This window comes from Engystomops pustulosus, chromosome 4 (genome assembly GCF_040894005.1).
Source record: "Engystomops pustulosus chromosome 4, aEngPut4.maternal, whole genome shotgun sequence".
NCBI classification, from domain to species: domain Eukaryota; kingdom Metazoa; phylum Chordata; class Amphibia; order Anura; family Leptodactylidae; genus Engystomops; species Engystomops pustulosus.
In genome coordinates, this window is record NC_092414.1 from 152,264,606 (window position 1) to 152,280,441 (window position 15,836).

Sequence of the window (15,836 nt, forward strand, 5' to 3'; positions counted from 1 at the left end):
GTCCTGATGCTGTACAGCATTATTTTGCCATTGTAGGATTTTTTTTGTAAAATTAAAAACTAATATGCTTTAGTATGGAATGGTGTATAGTGTGCAAAGAAATAGGCAACATAGATGTGCGCCATTTTTAAATGAAGGCATACATGAAAATATTTTCAATCTTATTCTTTGCAAAAGCTTCTTTATGTATATTTATGTGATAACTATTGAATAAGGTAGCAGTATACAGGTTGTTTTCCTACTAGTTAGACATTGTTAGCACTCATTCAAGTGAATGGCAGCTAATGCTGGGTCACCGCAGTACTCACAGCATTGGCACTTGGGGAGTCACATAATGTGGCCCCAGCTTCAAGTGCTGTGAAGCAGTTTCCCAATTTTATAGAAACTATAAAACTTAATTCTCTGTCTTGGGGAATGCTGTGAACACCACTAGTAAGAATGTCCCCAGGGAACTCTTGCCTGGTAGACAAGCTTCATAGAATAATCAATGGACCCTTTAAGATGTCTATCTCCCTGGTGGTACAACACACTTTGTCACTAACTAAGCCTTAGGGACAGATTGTTGCATAGAGATGTACTGCTTTTAATATTTACATTTGTACGTTAGAGTTGGGCTGTTAAGTTTCTGATACAGTTTTCAATCTTCTAAAAGCAGGTCTGCTATTAGGTTCTCTGCAGGTATGCTTTTTGACATAGTAAGTATACATAGTAAGAAATAGTAAGAAAACAATATAGAATTTGGCTTGCACATCATATACTTTTCCAAAAACTAGGCTATTTTCAGTTTGGGTTTCAAATAGCCAGCATATGCTAATGACATTTACGGGAAGCCACGTTCTGCAGGTCCAGTATTCTCATGCTTATGCAATACCCCTGCCAATACATAGACAGGCTGGTAGTTGCCAAGAACGCGGTCTCCAGGTCAGGAGCTCTTAGGAGGAGTCGCAAACCCTATATGAAGGTTCTACAACTTGGTCATTATGTAATAGCAGCTGTAGATCCTGCTTGAACAGGTGACAGTTAAATGGGTGTAAGTTATTGACCAATGAATTGGCTGTATTGTGAACTGCAGTGTGATTGGAGAGGTGCTACCACCTGACCAGGAGAATAAAACCCCTGGCCAATATGAGCACAGGCCTCTTGGACCTCATGCTTATTCTCAAGAGCCTGCTCCTTAGAGTCTACCAGCAGTTCAGACCACATGGTCTGTGTGAAGAAAGAGACAGTGTGTAGTACACCTTCAGTGCCGACACTTAACCTAATCCCAGGACCAGGGTTAGGAGACTCAAATCCAGAGCTGCAGCTTCCACAGTTTGAACACAGCTCCATCCTAATTCTCCTGGCCTGCCTCTACTACTACCAGGCTGGTGCGCTATTCCTGAGGACCGCTCTCCGTGACCACTCTAGTAATCTGCTGTTAACCGTTTAGGTCCATTGCCTGCGACCTATTGTTCAATAAAGAACCGTGAGTTATTTTGCAGAACGTTTCCTCTGTGTGAACCCTGGATATGTCTGTCTACCACCATGGGATCCCCATCCATTACCCAGGGACCTATCTTACAGACATTCAGGGGTTTCCCCAGGGAGAACCAGTACATCAGCCTCTGCCTCCATATTTCTTGCACACACACCACCTGCTGGAGACCTGCCAGGCTGTAGGTCAGCCCTCCGGTCCCCATACCAAGCACCGTGACATCAGCGTGCCTAGGCAGCAATCGCCAGACTCTCCAGTATTCAAGGCCCCGGCTGCCTCCAGGCCCCAAGAAAAGTCTAGGTCCTGGTGGGGGATGTTGCACTTAGTAGTGGTGAGAAGACCTGAACCGGGTTCGTATTGAACTTTGCATGTTCAGGTCCCCAGGACCAAACCCTGGACTTCATTAAAACTTTCCCTTATCTGTTAACGCCCATGATGGGCGTGCCAGTGGCATTTAAATGATATCATCGGGAGCAACGACCCTCCCCAAAATGGCAACATGCAGCACTATCAGCATGAAAATGCTAGCGTATGCACACCTGCAGTAGTTTAAATGCCTCTGCAACTTTTCCAGCAGTATTTAAAGAATTAATAACAGCAAATTTCAATGGGTCCACTCATCATATTTAGGCTTCCAAGTCACTTCCAGGCCCACTTTGTGCATGTATATATAGAAAAATCCAGACCATTTTCAAATGACATACATTTGCAAAAATATGTATTATATTTGCATGGTCACTATATGCAGAAGCCCCACTTAATTATACAATATTTATTGTTTTAGGTTTACAATGCAAATTACAATCTGCATAAATTTTGCAAAAATATATTACATTTAAGATATAGATTCAGCAAAATCTAATATAACACTGCAACATATCAAAACGTACGTATGAACATCCAGATATAATAAAAGTTCCATTTAAGGCACATGGCAGTATTTACATGTATGTTAATCTGTTTAGTAACTATAAAAAGCACTTATACTCTTTTATAACAAATAAATGCTGTGCATTAGAGGCATGGTTACCATACATTATTGTTTTATGTCAACTACATCCAAATATTCAATATATACTGTAAGCTGGTAGAAAAGGTCTAAACATACATATACATCTTGGGAGGGGGACAGCATGTACCTTCACAATAGCCAATATGCTTTTTTCACAGTTATTAGGAAACTACAAATTATACTTGGGTCTCATCTACATAGCTTTATTAAATCAGGTGTTAAATCATGTGTTTTTGAGGGGTTTGAATGTCTCCAAATTGTTGTGTCATATGGGAAAGTAGATATTCACATTCAGCTTGATAGTTTATGGATGTCCATGTTTTAATGCCATGTTGTTTTTATGTCTAACACTGCATTTTTAACAGAAGCTCAACCATATAGTGGCCCAGATTTACTAAAGGCCGTATGACGGTTTTTGGACTTTGTACGTTCTTTTATGTGTAAGCTACTTGCACATGTATTTAAATAAAAGTCTGTGACACATATGTGTAGCACACAACCATTTTGTAGCTCGGCTGCACTATTCCTCCCTGGACACAAATTTTTGCACTGCAAAGGGCATACCGGTGCTCAGTCAGACCAAGCGACACATTTATCATGTCTTACAGAAGTGTGTAGCACGCCCCATGTTAAAATAAGTTGTTGCACTTGTGCAGGGAGCACCAGATTCATGAAGAACGGGCACCACAAATTATGTATCTGGCGCCCCCTTCACACTACACAAGTAAACTGCAGATAATTCAGTTTGCACTGTTTTTAGTAAATGTCGGCCAGTGTGTTAATAGCTCATAATATAGTGTCCTCACCTACTGTTCACATGGCATAGGCTGACTGCTGTCTTGTTGGGGGAGTTCAAATACATTAGTTGCATAATGATTCAAATCTCTCATACACTATTGCATACAGTATCTATAATAAAACGTGAAATCATAATAGACAGAACCTTAGTATATGGTGTTTTATGTACTTTATACACAGGTTCATATTAATTATCGACATGAGCAAAACCCAGCTCTAGTCTCTACATGAATGACTATATTATAAAGACTGTACCAGACATCAATGACAGCCAAAATGCATTTTCATTGCATTGGATACTACGATGATGCTGAGGGTACAAGATATCTGCTATTTGCCTCTGATGTGATTGCACTTCCTAGCAATCCCTGGTTGTAGTTATGAGCAAGCTGTGTGGTCACATAGAGCCAGAGTCCACACTGTAAGCCGGAGTGGCATTACCACAGGGGGGTGACTCTCATAGCAGCTAGTTGCCCCAAATTCAGTGCTCTATGTGCCCAGAAAAGACCATTTGAGTACTAAGAATGTGCTCACAATCTGATTGTATCCAAAATCTTTAATACTTCAAGGTATTTGTGTGAGTACTGCTAAAGGGCTTCCAGTGAGCCTTTGTGTGGGGCTCTCTCTATGATGCAGGCAGCACAATTTGATTTTTCGATAAGTGTGTATAAAGTAGATAGTATTTTTTTATTGTTTTAAAGTGATTGTCAAAGCACTGCTGGCATATTTAAAAGGCATATTTAAAACAATTATTCTTGCCACAAATTAGAGGGGTCTCCTTTGCATCTGTTTATATGGCACCAGCTGAGATCAGGTGATCACTGCAGCCAATCAAAGGCATGTGACATAGCACTCTCAAACCGACAGGTAGATACTGCAAATGAAGAAGTGGGGAGAGGCAAGTAAACTTTTAAAACATTTCTCACTCATTGCGTAAAATAATAATTTTAAATATTTGTTGGACAACACTTTGCATTCCATAGTAGTATTATAATGTCACAGAGTGATTTCTTATTATATGCAGAGGGCACAGCTTGAGCTGTTGTATGTTTAGTAGCACAGTGTGAAACACAGCGTTTATTAAAAGGACACTATATTGCATTTTGAGAAGCAGAGTGTTGCAAAATCAAGAATGCAAAGACATCTGAGTGAAAAATTTTGCAAAGATGTCATGAGAAGGAGAAGTCATCATGAGATGGAAAGGAACCTTACTTCTCATTTATTAGCACTGTATTGTCTGATGATAAGTGGTGATCTTCTAGTTTGTGGAATTAACATTATACTAGGAGGTGTAGTTTTGTACAGTTCTTGACAGTGAGTTAACTAGACTTTGTAATCTGATTCATGTACTGAGCCTGATTCTGGTGCTGTATCCATATACCAATTTACATAACAATTTAATGCTCGAGTGCTCTTTACACGAGTCGAACTTTTTCCGATGCTCGAGTGCTCGTTTCGAATAACGAACCCCATTGAAGTCAATGGGAGACTCAAGCATTTTTCAATATAAGTGAAGATCACATTGCAGATGTTTCCATACATCTGCTAACTTATCAGAAGTATATTTGTATGGACTGCCATCAATCGCAAATGTGTGTATTACTGTGATGGTGAAAGCTTGTTCTCGAGCAGAGGAAATACTCGTCCGAGGAACAAGCCGTTTCGAGTACGCTAATGCTTGAACGAGCATCAAGCTCTGACGAGTATGCCCGCTCATCTCTAACCAGCACTCATGAAAGAGTCCAAAGGAGAATCTTGTCAAGAATACTTCGTTTATTCGGGTAAAATGAATTATCCAACATGAGGAGACAACTGAGTTAACGGTTATGAGTAAGACACCCAGCGTTGAAACACGTTAACCCAATCGTCTCCTCGTGTTCAATTATGCATTTTACCTGAATAAGTATGAAGTATTCTTGACAAGATTCTCCTTTGGACTCCTTGATGAGTGCTGGTCCTCGTCATATTCTACTTTGTTACCAATAGGCCGTGGTTGGATCTTTCTCCGTGCACCAGAGGAGTCTCGAGAGCTACAGTATCCAAGTATCCAATGTTGGTTCCGAGGCGGGGTGAGCTGGCGTTTTTTCTACTCTCACTTAGTTACCTTCTTCTATCAAATTTACATAACCTTTATTATTAATCAGGAAGTTGCTAAAAAAGTTGACCCAAGAACACCACACATCATCTATACACAGAAAACCAAATAAGTGTGTTAACAATTGTGTTTCATTGAATATTATGGTGGGAGTGCTTATTCAACAAAGAGAATAATGAACATCATCATTATGTATGACAGTCATTACTCTTATTACAAACAAAGCACAGGAAAAAATATATGTGACTGTACATTTTAGGCTTGTGGAGCTCACAAACCAATTTTACTTTACGGTTTATAATACAAACATGTACAAATCCAATTGAAAACCTCATTACAAACCCAGAAACAAAACTGAACACCAATACTCACATTGGGGCATATTTATCATACGCTAGCGCTTGTATGCCAGCATGTGATAGCCCCGCCGCTGCATATTCGCAGTGGCATAAATGGGGGCGGGAGGCTGCGCAGCATTTATTCTTTATAGAAAAAACTGGCCGGCCGCGTGAAGGTGATGGATTGGGGCAAATAATTGCAAGTGCTAGCAATTTCAGGGCGCAGAAGTTCTGATAAATATGCTCCATTGGATACATCAAGCCTACATCAAGCCTTCAACATTTCTGAGGAAAGGTATATGCTTTGAGAAAGTGGAGTCCATTGCTTGATTTGTGTAACATAAGGCACAGCTATCCTGAATTTCTGCATCCTCCATGTATACAGGTATTTAATAGTGGTCTATTTAGTTTAAAAAATATGTACAGTATGACTCTTGTGAGACCAAGATGTCACCTGAAGTTTACAGCATCAGTTTAATTGCACAATGTTATGCACTGCAACGTTACACTAATAAAATACAGTGTTGATAAGGCACATCAGTTGAGTGGAATAACAACAGTCACGTAAATTCTGTAATAAGTTAGATACTCTTCTTGGCTTAAAGAGGTTGTCTCGGATATAAGCCAGACCTAGGCTCAGACCCAAAAATTAAGTGGAGCCATATAATACCAAATTTATCTGCCATACTTTCCACATCACCAGGAGTTACTCTTTGGTGTAAAGCTTCATTATAATAGGTGATTGGGTTCATGGGACAACCCCTTTAACTGTAATTGTACCTTGGTGTAATAGAAGGCTCCAGCAATGTTTTCTGAATTAATTCAACAATTCTATAATTGAATTTGCATAGCTATCAAGGCTTAGAGCTCCCTATTGCTTGGAGGGTTGACCTGTGATAAGCCTCTCCTGACCAGGACCCTGAATAACATATAGTAAGTGCAGTAAAAAGTTTACAGTGCAGCAATATACAGGAATTTCTTCTCACAGTGTAGTGTATTTCATTTACATAAACATAGGTACAGTGCTATTTTTGAGATCCAAAGTGGAGTGCGAGAAAAAGAAGTTTCCTGTTATCAATCCATGCTTAAATCGGCAAGCCATAAACCAGGATGTCTCCAGAGAATAATTTCATGTTGCTTTGTTGGTTTTTTTTTCAGGTTTTTCATTTTGGCACCTGATGCAAAATCCTACAGCCTATGATACTGTAAACCTGTCTTGATGCAGTTGTCTGCGTGTGAGCCGTATTGTTGAGTTATTAGCAATAAAACACTTGACTCTGAATGGAGAAAAGAAGAGGTTCATGTGGAGTGTTTCTTCTCCTCTTCAGTAATCTTGAGTTTTGGACACTTTATTCTTCATACTTAACTCTAGGACTCTCATGTAAGGGGTGTATGATCTTTGAGGAGCTCTTCTGGACTCTGGTTCTATGCCATTTGCTTGACAGTTGTCAACTCTATAAAAAAGAGGGGGTTCTTAGTGAAAACAAATTACGACGTCAGATATTTTCTTTTGATGTAATTACACAATCATTATATGTCTGCAAATTAATGAATGAACTTGATAAACATTTGTGTTATAAATGATAGAACTTACTCAGTGGTGTTTGAACTGGCAGGTGAATCTGATGGAAAGCTGTGAAGAGAACATACATAACACTAAAATGATCAGATTTTTCCAGGCGTTAATTGTTTTTCCATTACCACATAGAGTGGGAATATCTGGCGTAGACAATCAGAGTAAAGAAACACATGTTAAACAGTTACGGGTGGGGTTAGTTGAAGCTTTGTTGATGCTGCTTACTACAGTGCAGAGAACAGGATGTTGTTCTTAATATACAATACCCAGGGGTCCCTAGAACAAAAGGTTACCAAATACATGGTGTAGACTGAATTGCAGAGGTATATAATATACAGTTCTAGTTTGATGGATCTTCCTAAAACTAAAACAGTACTGCTACTCACCGGAATAATGGCGTTGACAGTAGTAAAAACTCAAAAAGTTACAAACTTACCTCCAATACAAATGAGAACTTATCCTTTACACAACATAAGATATGCATCCAATATTTCAATGATATGCTCAACGTGAAGGTTTATTAATAGTATAGAGCTTTGTATTGTAATTGACTTAGTACTAGTATAGTGCTCTTTAGGTTAGCAGTCCTTACCCGCCCACTTCTGGATCGTAGTTATACAGTTTCTTACTGGACTGAGTAATTGCCAATACTATCCGTGGTTGTTGGGGCTGTTTTGTTTCCCTGAGTAACAAGGGGAAAGAGGGTCAGATGAGTAGCATTTACGTTACACGGCGGTAAATTCCAGCTCCATGGATAGGTGAGAGATAAGCGCTATAAGGTTGATATTGTGATATAGAAAGCCCATGAGTACATATATTACCAAGCAGAAGTAGCAGTACGGTTTTAGCCATTGTCTATATTCAACATATGGAGTAGGATGCTTTATCTGGTGGGGTATTTATCAGTACAAGTCAGGCATTCTGTTTGTGCAAGTGCAGTCATAAAAAACAAAAACTTTGTTATGCCTCCGTTCCCAATTTTGTTCTGTTCAACAAGCATGATATCATAAATATATGCTGAAACAAGGAGTGGCATTTAGAAATGCTTACAAGCATAATATTGATTGTAATAAGCAAGACACAAGTTTATGGAAAGGAATGTTATAAAAATAGAATAAACATTTCACAGCTCTATGAAAAGCCAGTACATCTGCTTTATGATGTTCTTGCTTTTCTCATTTTACTTGTAAGACTGCTTGTATTGCGTGTCAAGTTCTGGGCAAAAATGTAACCTACACAAATAAAAACAAAAAAGGATTGTCTAAAGGTAAGTGTTAAGCTCCAGCATAAGACTTTGCCATGCTCTAGAGACCTAGAATTACAGGATGAGTCAAAAGTCCAGAACACCCTTTTATTTCAGAGATCAGAATACTAAATTACATATCTGAATAGCAAGAGGAGAGGAGGCTTTTAGGCTATACCTGAAACATAGCCACCATCTTGTAAATCTCCATATTGGATCAAGGACAAGTTTTTCCAATGAAAAGGAGGTCATTTGGCATGTCAGACTAAAATTGTCTCAGAAATCTCCATAATCAGATTTACATGTTTCTAAAGTTATCACCACAGGGATTCTATATAGATAGTTTTCTGCCCAGCACCATGGACGCCACATCAACCCAGAGCATCACCGGGAACGTTCCCTGTTGTTGTCACAACTTTCTGTGTTGATAACCACAAGTTATAACAGTCCCCCTCACCCATTACTCGCTCAGGTTTCAGATATGTCATTTCCCACTTCGGCAAATTCAAGCTATTGTTTGTATGATGAAAAATGATAAAATTTTCCATTAAACTTTCTGTATAAATTCCTCATGGTTTTCTAGACCTCTGCTTGCTGTCATTCTATGGAAAGCTTCTATGTTTACATCCAGTGGACAGACATCTGACCATGGTCACACAGGTGCACAGCTCGTTAGTATCCTAGTGGGTGATCAGAGCTGAAGGTTATAATGTTCTGGGCACTTGTGTGACCATGGTCAGATTTCTGTCCACTGGAAATAAACAATGAAGCTTCCTATAGAATGACAGCAAGCAGAGATCTAGAAAACCGTGGGGAATTGATACAGAGAGTATATTGAAAATTTTTATAACTTTTCATTATTCAAACAATATCAATTACTCGCTGAAATTGGAATACCCCTTTAGCTTGTATTGTCATTACAATACAAGGATCTCTCCAGCTGTCAGGGATGTTTGGAAATCAAATCATAAAGACTTCTGTACCACACTATAAGTCTGCCCAGCAGTTAGCCAAAGGCTAAATGCAGGTCCCAAATGTGCAATCAATTGCCTGTCATACGATCTGTCAGATCTATACAATCTTTATCATGTGCTGTGTACATTGGCTGGGGTATCTAATTTTCTGCCTAGCCAAATTACATGAAAAAGGTGACATCTCAAGCTAATGGCAGATACTGTAATAGTGGAGTCACTATTGACAACAGACAAGGAGACTTGTATCTCATCCCTCTAACCACATAGTGATCTCTGCATATGTCACACAGTATCCTTACAACCGTCTCCCAGAGTGGTTACCTATTATAATGTGCCTATTACTTACAGTTGTGGAGGTTCACAGGAAGTTGAAGCATCTTTGGTTTCTGGAGCTTCCTTTGGTTGGTTTGCCATTAGGTAATCCATTTTATCTTGTAATTCATTATTCTACAATAGAATACGAGTTATTTGAATTATACATTTATAATTATGTCAACACAACATAAGAAAGTCTTGGACAGATTGATATTTGCAAACAAAAATGCCTTGAAATTGGCTAAACCAAGGTCACTTACTCATAGATCCAGGCACTGTGACTGTGGAAATCTTCTTATATTTGTTATCCATGGCCTCCTTTCTACTAAAATAAACTTCTAAAATTATGATAATGAGCCAGGTGGGCTCAGAAGCCCTCCATGCTGTAGCTACACAGGCTGTTAACTTCTGAAGGGGCACTCACCTTCTCCTCACTACTGCTGAGATTACAAGAAGGGGGTGGGAGGCAGATGTGCTGCTACAGCGTAACAACAACCTGTGAAGCCAGATGCCAGAGGGCATCTGTAGCACACCTATAGCCCTTCTGGCTCATTAGTCTAATTTTAAAAGTTGATTTTAGAAGTAAGGAGGCTATAGATAATAAATATAAGATTACCTCAGTCACGTTGCCTGGATCTATGAATAAGTGTCCCATGATGGATTCTGATGGCAGATGTCAATTAAATCATTTAAGAAATGATTGGCTTGTGTGTTTTGTGTTTTAAAACAATCTGTCATAGACTCATCAGAAAGTGAATCCATGAGGAGCTAAAAAAAATTGTAAAGTGCATATTACTAAATCATTATTGAGAATGAAATGGATATAGGATTACACCATAGCTGAGGGTAAAAAAGAGCCTCACAATGAGAATTAATGGCAGAATGGTTAGACAATAGATAGGCAGTAGTTAGTGCTAGTACAGAGAACATGTGCATTTAGTGATGCTAATAGCCTTGAAATTTGATCATCTCTTTTCTGAAGCAATTGTGTGCTAATGGCATTTGTCATTTCTTAATGCCTCATTTCTCTTGGCAGATCATACAGCGTGAATTATGGAGCAGGTGGAGGAAATACAACAAGTGAATAAAGGAAAAAAGTATGTTGAAGTATAATATATTATTGTAAATATGAGTTTCACTGTATACCATGAGTGGAATTTAAAATGAAAGGGTATATATTAATTATATATTTATCTAATACACTGTACCAGAAATGTGTCTGAATTTGGTTTGTAAGGTGTTGTCCCCCTCATGTCATGTTACAAATAATAGCTCTTTTCTTACCTCTCCTTCCAACATCGCTATCCTTTCTAGAAGCTGTTGAATAAGTATATCCTTGTAGTGGACTTTTTTCCTTAAAAGCTCAATCTTGAAAAAAAAGTGAAAGAACCAGAGTAAGGATTGATTTTGGTAACATCTGGTAGTTATAAATAGACATTAACATTTCAAAAAATTGGAGTGTGATTTTAATTTAACACCCAAAATATATAATATTTTACAGATAGCAAGTTACAAAGAGAAACTCAGTGCCATAACTGCAGTTTATATATTTACTACCTTAAACGCTTGGTGCAACGTAAAAATGTTTTCTTATTTGAGTAATATTTGCATTATGTCGTATTTTAGCAGATAGTATATCTTATTAGTGTAGCATGCTGGAGGCCTTGGCCAACCAAACAGCCATGTCATAACTGGCCACATAGCAAAATATGCAACCCTAAGCTGCTTGTATATTGTTCCAGACGACAGGGAGGCAATTGTGCCAGGCAACTGGTAATTCACACTGTAGTCTGGAGCAAGTGTGTGCAAAAGTGATATGCTCATAATTTATTAAAGGGGTTGCCCAACTCAATCACATTGCATATGTGGGTGCATGTACAGTACTGCAGATGGAAAAACACAGCACACCGGCAGCACACTGATTGCTTTATTATATGACATTATTGGTGCAGACTGGAATGTTTCTGCTAGCACAGCTCATTCTATTCTATTCTGTAGCCCAACCATGACAGTAAATCAATACATGTACATTGTACTGAATGGAACACATAAAGAGCACCGCAACTTTTGGCTGAGAGTAGAGTGTTGTCTGCCTACAAGATGTTACAGCTGTCATAATGCCTATATTCTCCAAAATTTGGCAAACCATGCAAATATTCTGGTGTTCCTCACCTCTTCGATCATGTGCTTTACTTTCTTCTGTTGGCAGTGCACCATGTCATCTAGGTGTTTGATACGTTCTCGTAAACTGGTTGCAGCTTCCTCTAAATTTTGAGTCCTAAAGAAAAAAAAATTATTTATACGGTAAAATTCCTGTATTAATGTGTTTAAACTGGTAATTTCCAAATCTACGTGTCTGAACAGTTTTTCAGTTTTACCTGTTATTTGTAGTGGTCTTTTAAGTGTGATGTAAAAATGTACTAGTATAAATCTTGCCATATGTAGAAATGTGCAGTATAGTGGAAGGCAATGAGTTGTTGTAGGAGTAAAACAGATTTACACTCACCGGCCACTTTATTAGGTACACCTGCCCAACTGCTCGTTAACACTTAATTTCTAATCAGCCAATCACATGGCGGCAACTCAGTGCATTTAGGCATGTAGACATGGGGAAGAAAGGTGATTTGAGTGCCTTTGAACTTGGCATGGTTATTGGTGCCAGAAGGGCTGGTCTGAGTATTTCAGAAACTGCTGATCTACTGGGATTTTCACGCACAACCATCTCTAGGGTTTACAGAGAATGGTCCAAAAAAGAAAAAACATCCAGTGAGTGGCAGTTCTGTGGGCGGAAATGCCTTGTTGATGCCAGAGGTCAGAGTAGAATGGGCAGACTGGTTCGAGCTGATAGAAAGGCAACAGTGACTCAAATCGCCACCCGTTACAACCAAGGTAGGCAGAAGAGCATCTCTGAACGCACAGTACATCGAACTTTGAGGCAGATGGGCTACAGCAGCAGAAGACCACACCGGGTGCCACTCCTTTCAGCTAAGAACAGGAAACTGAGGCTACAATTTGCACAAGCTCATCGAAATTGGACAGTAGAAGATTGGAAAAATGTTGCCTGGTCTGATGAGTCTCGATTTCTGCTGCGACATTCGGATGGTAGGGTCAGAATTTGGCGTCAAAAACATGAAAGCATGGATCCATCCTGCCTTGTATCAATGGTTCAGGCTGGTGGTGGTGGTGTCATGGTGTGGGGAATATTTTCTTGGCACTCTTTGGGCTCCTTGGTACCAATTGAGCATCGTTGCAACGCCACAGCCTACCTGAGTATTGTTGCTGACCATGTCCATCCCTTTATGACCACAATGTACCCAACATCTGATGGCTACTTTCAGCAGGATAATGTGCCATGTCATAAAGCTGGAATCATCTCAGACTGGTTTCTTGAACATGACAATGAGTTCACTGTACTCAAATGGCCTCCACAGTCACCAGATCTCAATCCAATAGAGCATCTTTGGGATGTGGTGGAACGGGAGATTCGCATCATGGATGTGCAGCCGACAAATCTGTGGCAACTGTGTGATGCCATCATGTCAATATGGACCAAAATCTCTGAGGAATGCTTCCAGCACCTTGTTGAATCTATGCCTGGTCTATGCCTGATCTAGCATGGTGTACCTAATAAAGTGGCCGGTGAGTGTATGTTGTACTTTTCAAGATTTTAATACATTTTCATACAGTGGGAATGAAGAAAGACCATTTTCAAAGCTCAGGGAGTCTAAAATGTTGTCATGTCCTGACAACAATGTCTTTACTTGTGTCTGTGAGGATTTTCCTGGTTCATGGCCCTATGTTTGATGACACCCCTGCATGGTTTCTGACCAATAATGTCTTGTCCTTTGGTATGCCCTCTCACCCCTTTTCTGACTATGCTCCCACCAGGTTCCCTCGATTTTTACATTCCTTAACACTACCCTGACGATTGTTCCTGACTATGCTACATTTGCATCAGCAATGCTGTTACGATTCAGTAACTATTTTAGGGTCTCTGAGACAGTAAAGTTTATACCTAGCCAGCACTATATGGTTTGTGGTTTAGAGATTCCACAATCTAAGGTATTTAGTGTGTGTGAAAAAAATCAGTTAATGTATGCATATATTTTTTCTTGTGATAGAAAATGAAAATATTAATAAAAAGAATTTGAAAACAAAAAATAAACCAAGGCAATATAACATAGACTGGCATGTATTTACCTTGCTCGTTCTGACGTGGTTATCTCCATCTTTTGATCAAGTCTCTGAATTCGCTCTTCGTGTCTTGTTAGTTGTACCTGAAGTTGTTCCCGTTCCTGCAAAGAACATTTTTGTTTAAATACCTACAGATATATAGGCTGTGGTATGGTATTATAAGTTGCAACAATATATCACCATACAAAACACATACACATTTATAAAATCTTGGGTATAGGATTATAATACCTGATGCATTCTCTGAATTAGTTGGTCAAGTTCTGAAATCTTTGCATCTCGCTCTTCTATTTTTGTTTCTGCAACTCTAACTTTTTCACTGGCATCTTCAATGGCCATGAGGTACTGTTTTGTCTGTCCCTGGAAAAAAAAATACTATGTTATTATTTTTAGTGGATATATTAACTAGGTAAGGGATAGCTGAAGTATGTCTTGGGCCAATTTCAAATAAGTCTTGTGTGCCTCAGTGACAATGAAGATAATGAAGCTTATGGGGCTATTCACACTGGCTTACAAATATGCACAAATTTGAAAAATGTGATGCTTTTAGAACTCAGGCATATGGGTTGCATATCTGTACATATTGTCCCATATTGATGTATTTAAAGTCAATGTACATATTTGTATATTGATTAATGACCAAATCAATCAATAAACAAACTTAAAAGAAGAAATATGGAGTCACCAGCAGAGCTATTTTACAGATTAATATGTGTACAGGGTTTTCCCTGTAGTATAAAACATGAAAGTTGCTAATCTGAAAAACTTAATTTTTAATTAAAAAACTGTCACCCAAATGTTGTTTATCCCAAAACACATCAAACCAATAATAAAAAAAGTTGATTGTTAATATTATGTAATTTCATATAATTATCACAGGCTAAGAACAGTGTCTTAGTGAATGTATACAGTAGCATTTATAAGCCAGAATTGCCCTTTCTAAGCTTCAAAGAAAACAATTTTTGTTTACAGGGGTTTGCCCATGAAAAAAAGTTCTCAAATTTTAATCTCCTAGTGATGTTTGCACAATAAAGATAATTTGTCCTCTTACTTTACAATTTGTTAGGTTTTAATACAGTTTTAGCTCCTACCCTATTCCAGTGTGTGGGCATGGACCCTCTAAGCAGACACTTCATGATTTCTCTGTGCTGTGAGATGCTGTGTGCTGATAATGTTCGTAGATTATTAGGGTACAGGTTTATCTACACTTTTATTTAGCTTCTGATCAGTCTACTGACTGACACATAGAAAAAGAGATGAGAAAGATCAGAGATAAGATTCATGAGACGAATATAAAACACAGTGATGCTCTCAGCCCTGCTAACTCACCAATAACACACACAGACAAAAGAAGCTATTGCTGAGAAGAATCTGACCGTCATCAAAAGATTAACGGTAGGATCCTGTGGTAATCAAAATTGTATGCACAAGGACTGATAGAGACAAGTTGGAATTATATCTGTGAAATGCTGCATTTTGTTAATAACAGAGAATTAGAGAATGTGTTATTTTGCTATCCTGAGTATATTTAAGAATCTTGTCTTCATGGGAATACCCCTTTAATTGTAGTCTTTGGTAATATTAATATTTAATTGTAGTCTTTTGTACTATATTTACTGAATATTATTAGATGTATGCAGATGTATGCACCTCTCCACACTTCTGTACATGACATAGGTAGTTTACCTTACAGTTTTTCTTGACTGCCTCCTGTGTCGGCTTGGATTAATACACAAAAAGCAAGAAATGCTATTATCATATGCTTATTGGGAACTAGTAAGGCAAAACTTTTCTAACATATTACCTGCGCACTTGCC

The 15,836-nt window shown here is 38.6% G+C and overlaps 1 protein-coding gene across 5 annotated transcripts in view; it reads right to left on the minus strand.

The window, feature by feature from the left end:
* Positions 1-2,231: 2,231 nt before the first annotated feature.
* Positions 2,232-15,836, minus strand: part of MYZAP (myocardial zonula adherens protein) — a 64,491-nt gene continuing 50,886 nt past the window's right edge. For 3 of the 5 annotated variants that reach the window (XM_072148128.1, XM_072148126.1, XM_072148130.1), the window contains 9 exons: positions 15,706-15,738; positions 14,251-14,379; positions 14,026-14,120; positions 11,998-12,103; positions 11,110-11,193; positions 9,857-9,957; positions 7,886-7,975; positions 7,312-7,350; positions 2,232-7,171 (listed from right to left, as the gene is read on the minus strand). In XM_072148128.1, the coding sequence (XP_072004229.1) occupies positions 7,042-7,171; positions 7,312-7,350; positions 7,886-7,975; positions 9,857-9,957; positions 11,110-11,193; positions 11,998-12,103; positions 14,026-14,120; positions 14,251-14,379; positions 15,706-15,738 (807 nt within the window). In that variant the 3' untranslated portion in view covers positions 2,232-7,041. The remainder of the gene's footprint in view (positions 7,172-7,311; positions 7,351-7,885; positions 7,976-9,856; positions 9,958-11,109; positions 11,194-11,997; positions 12,104-14,025; positions 14,121-14,250; positions 14,380-15,705; positions 15,739-15,836) is intronic. The other 2 variants (XM_072148129.1, XM_072148127.1) reach the window with 2 other exon arrangements.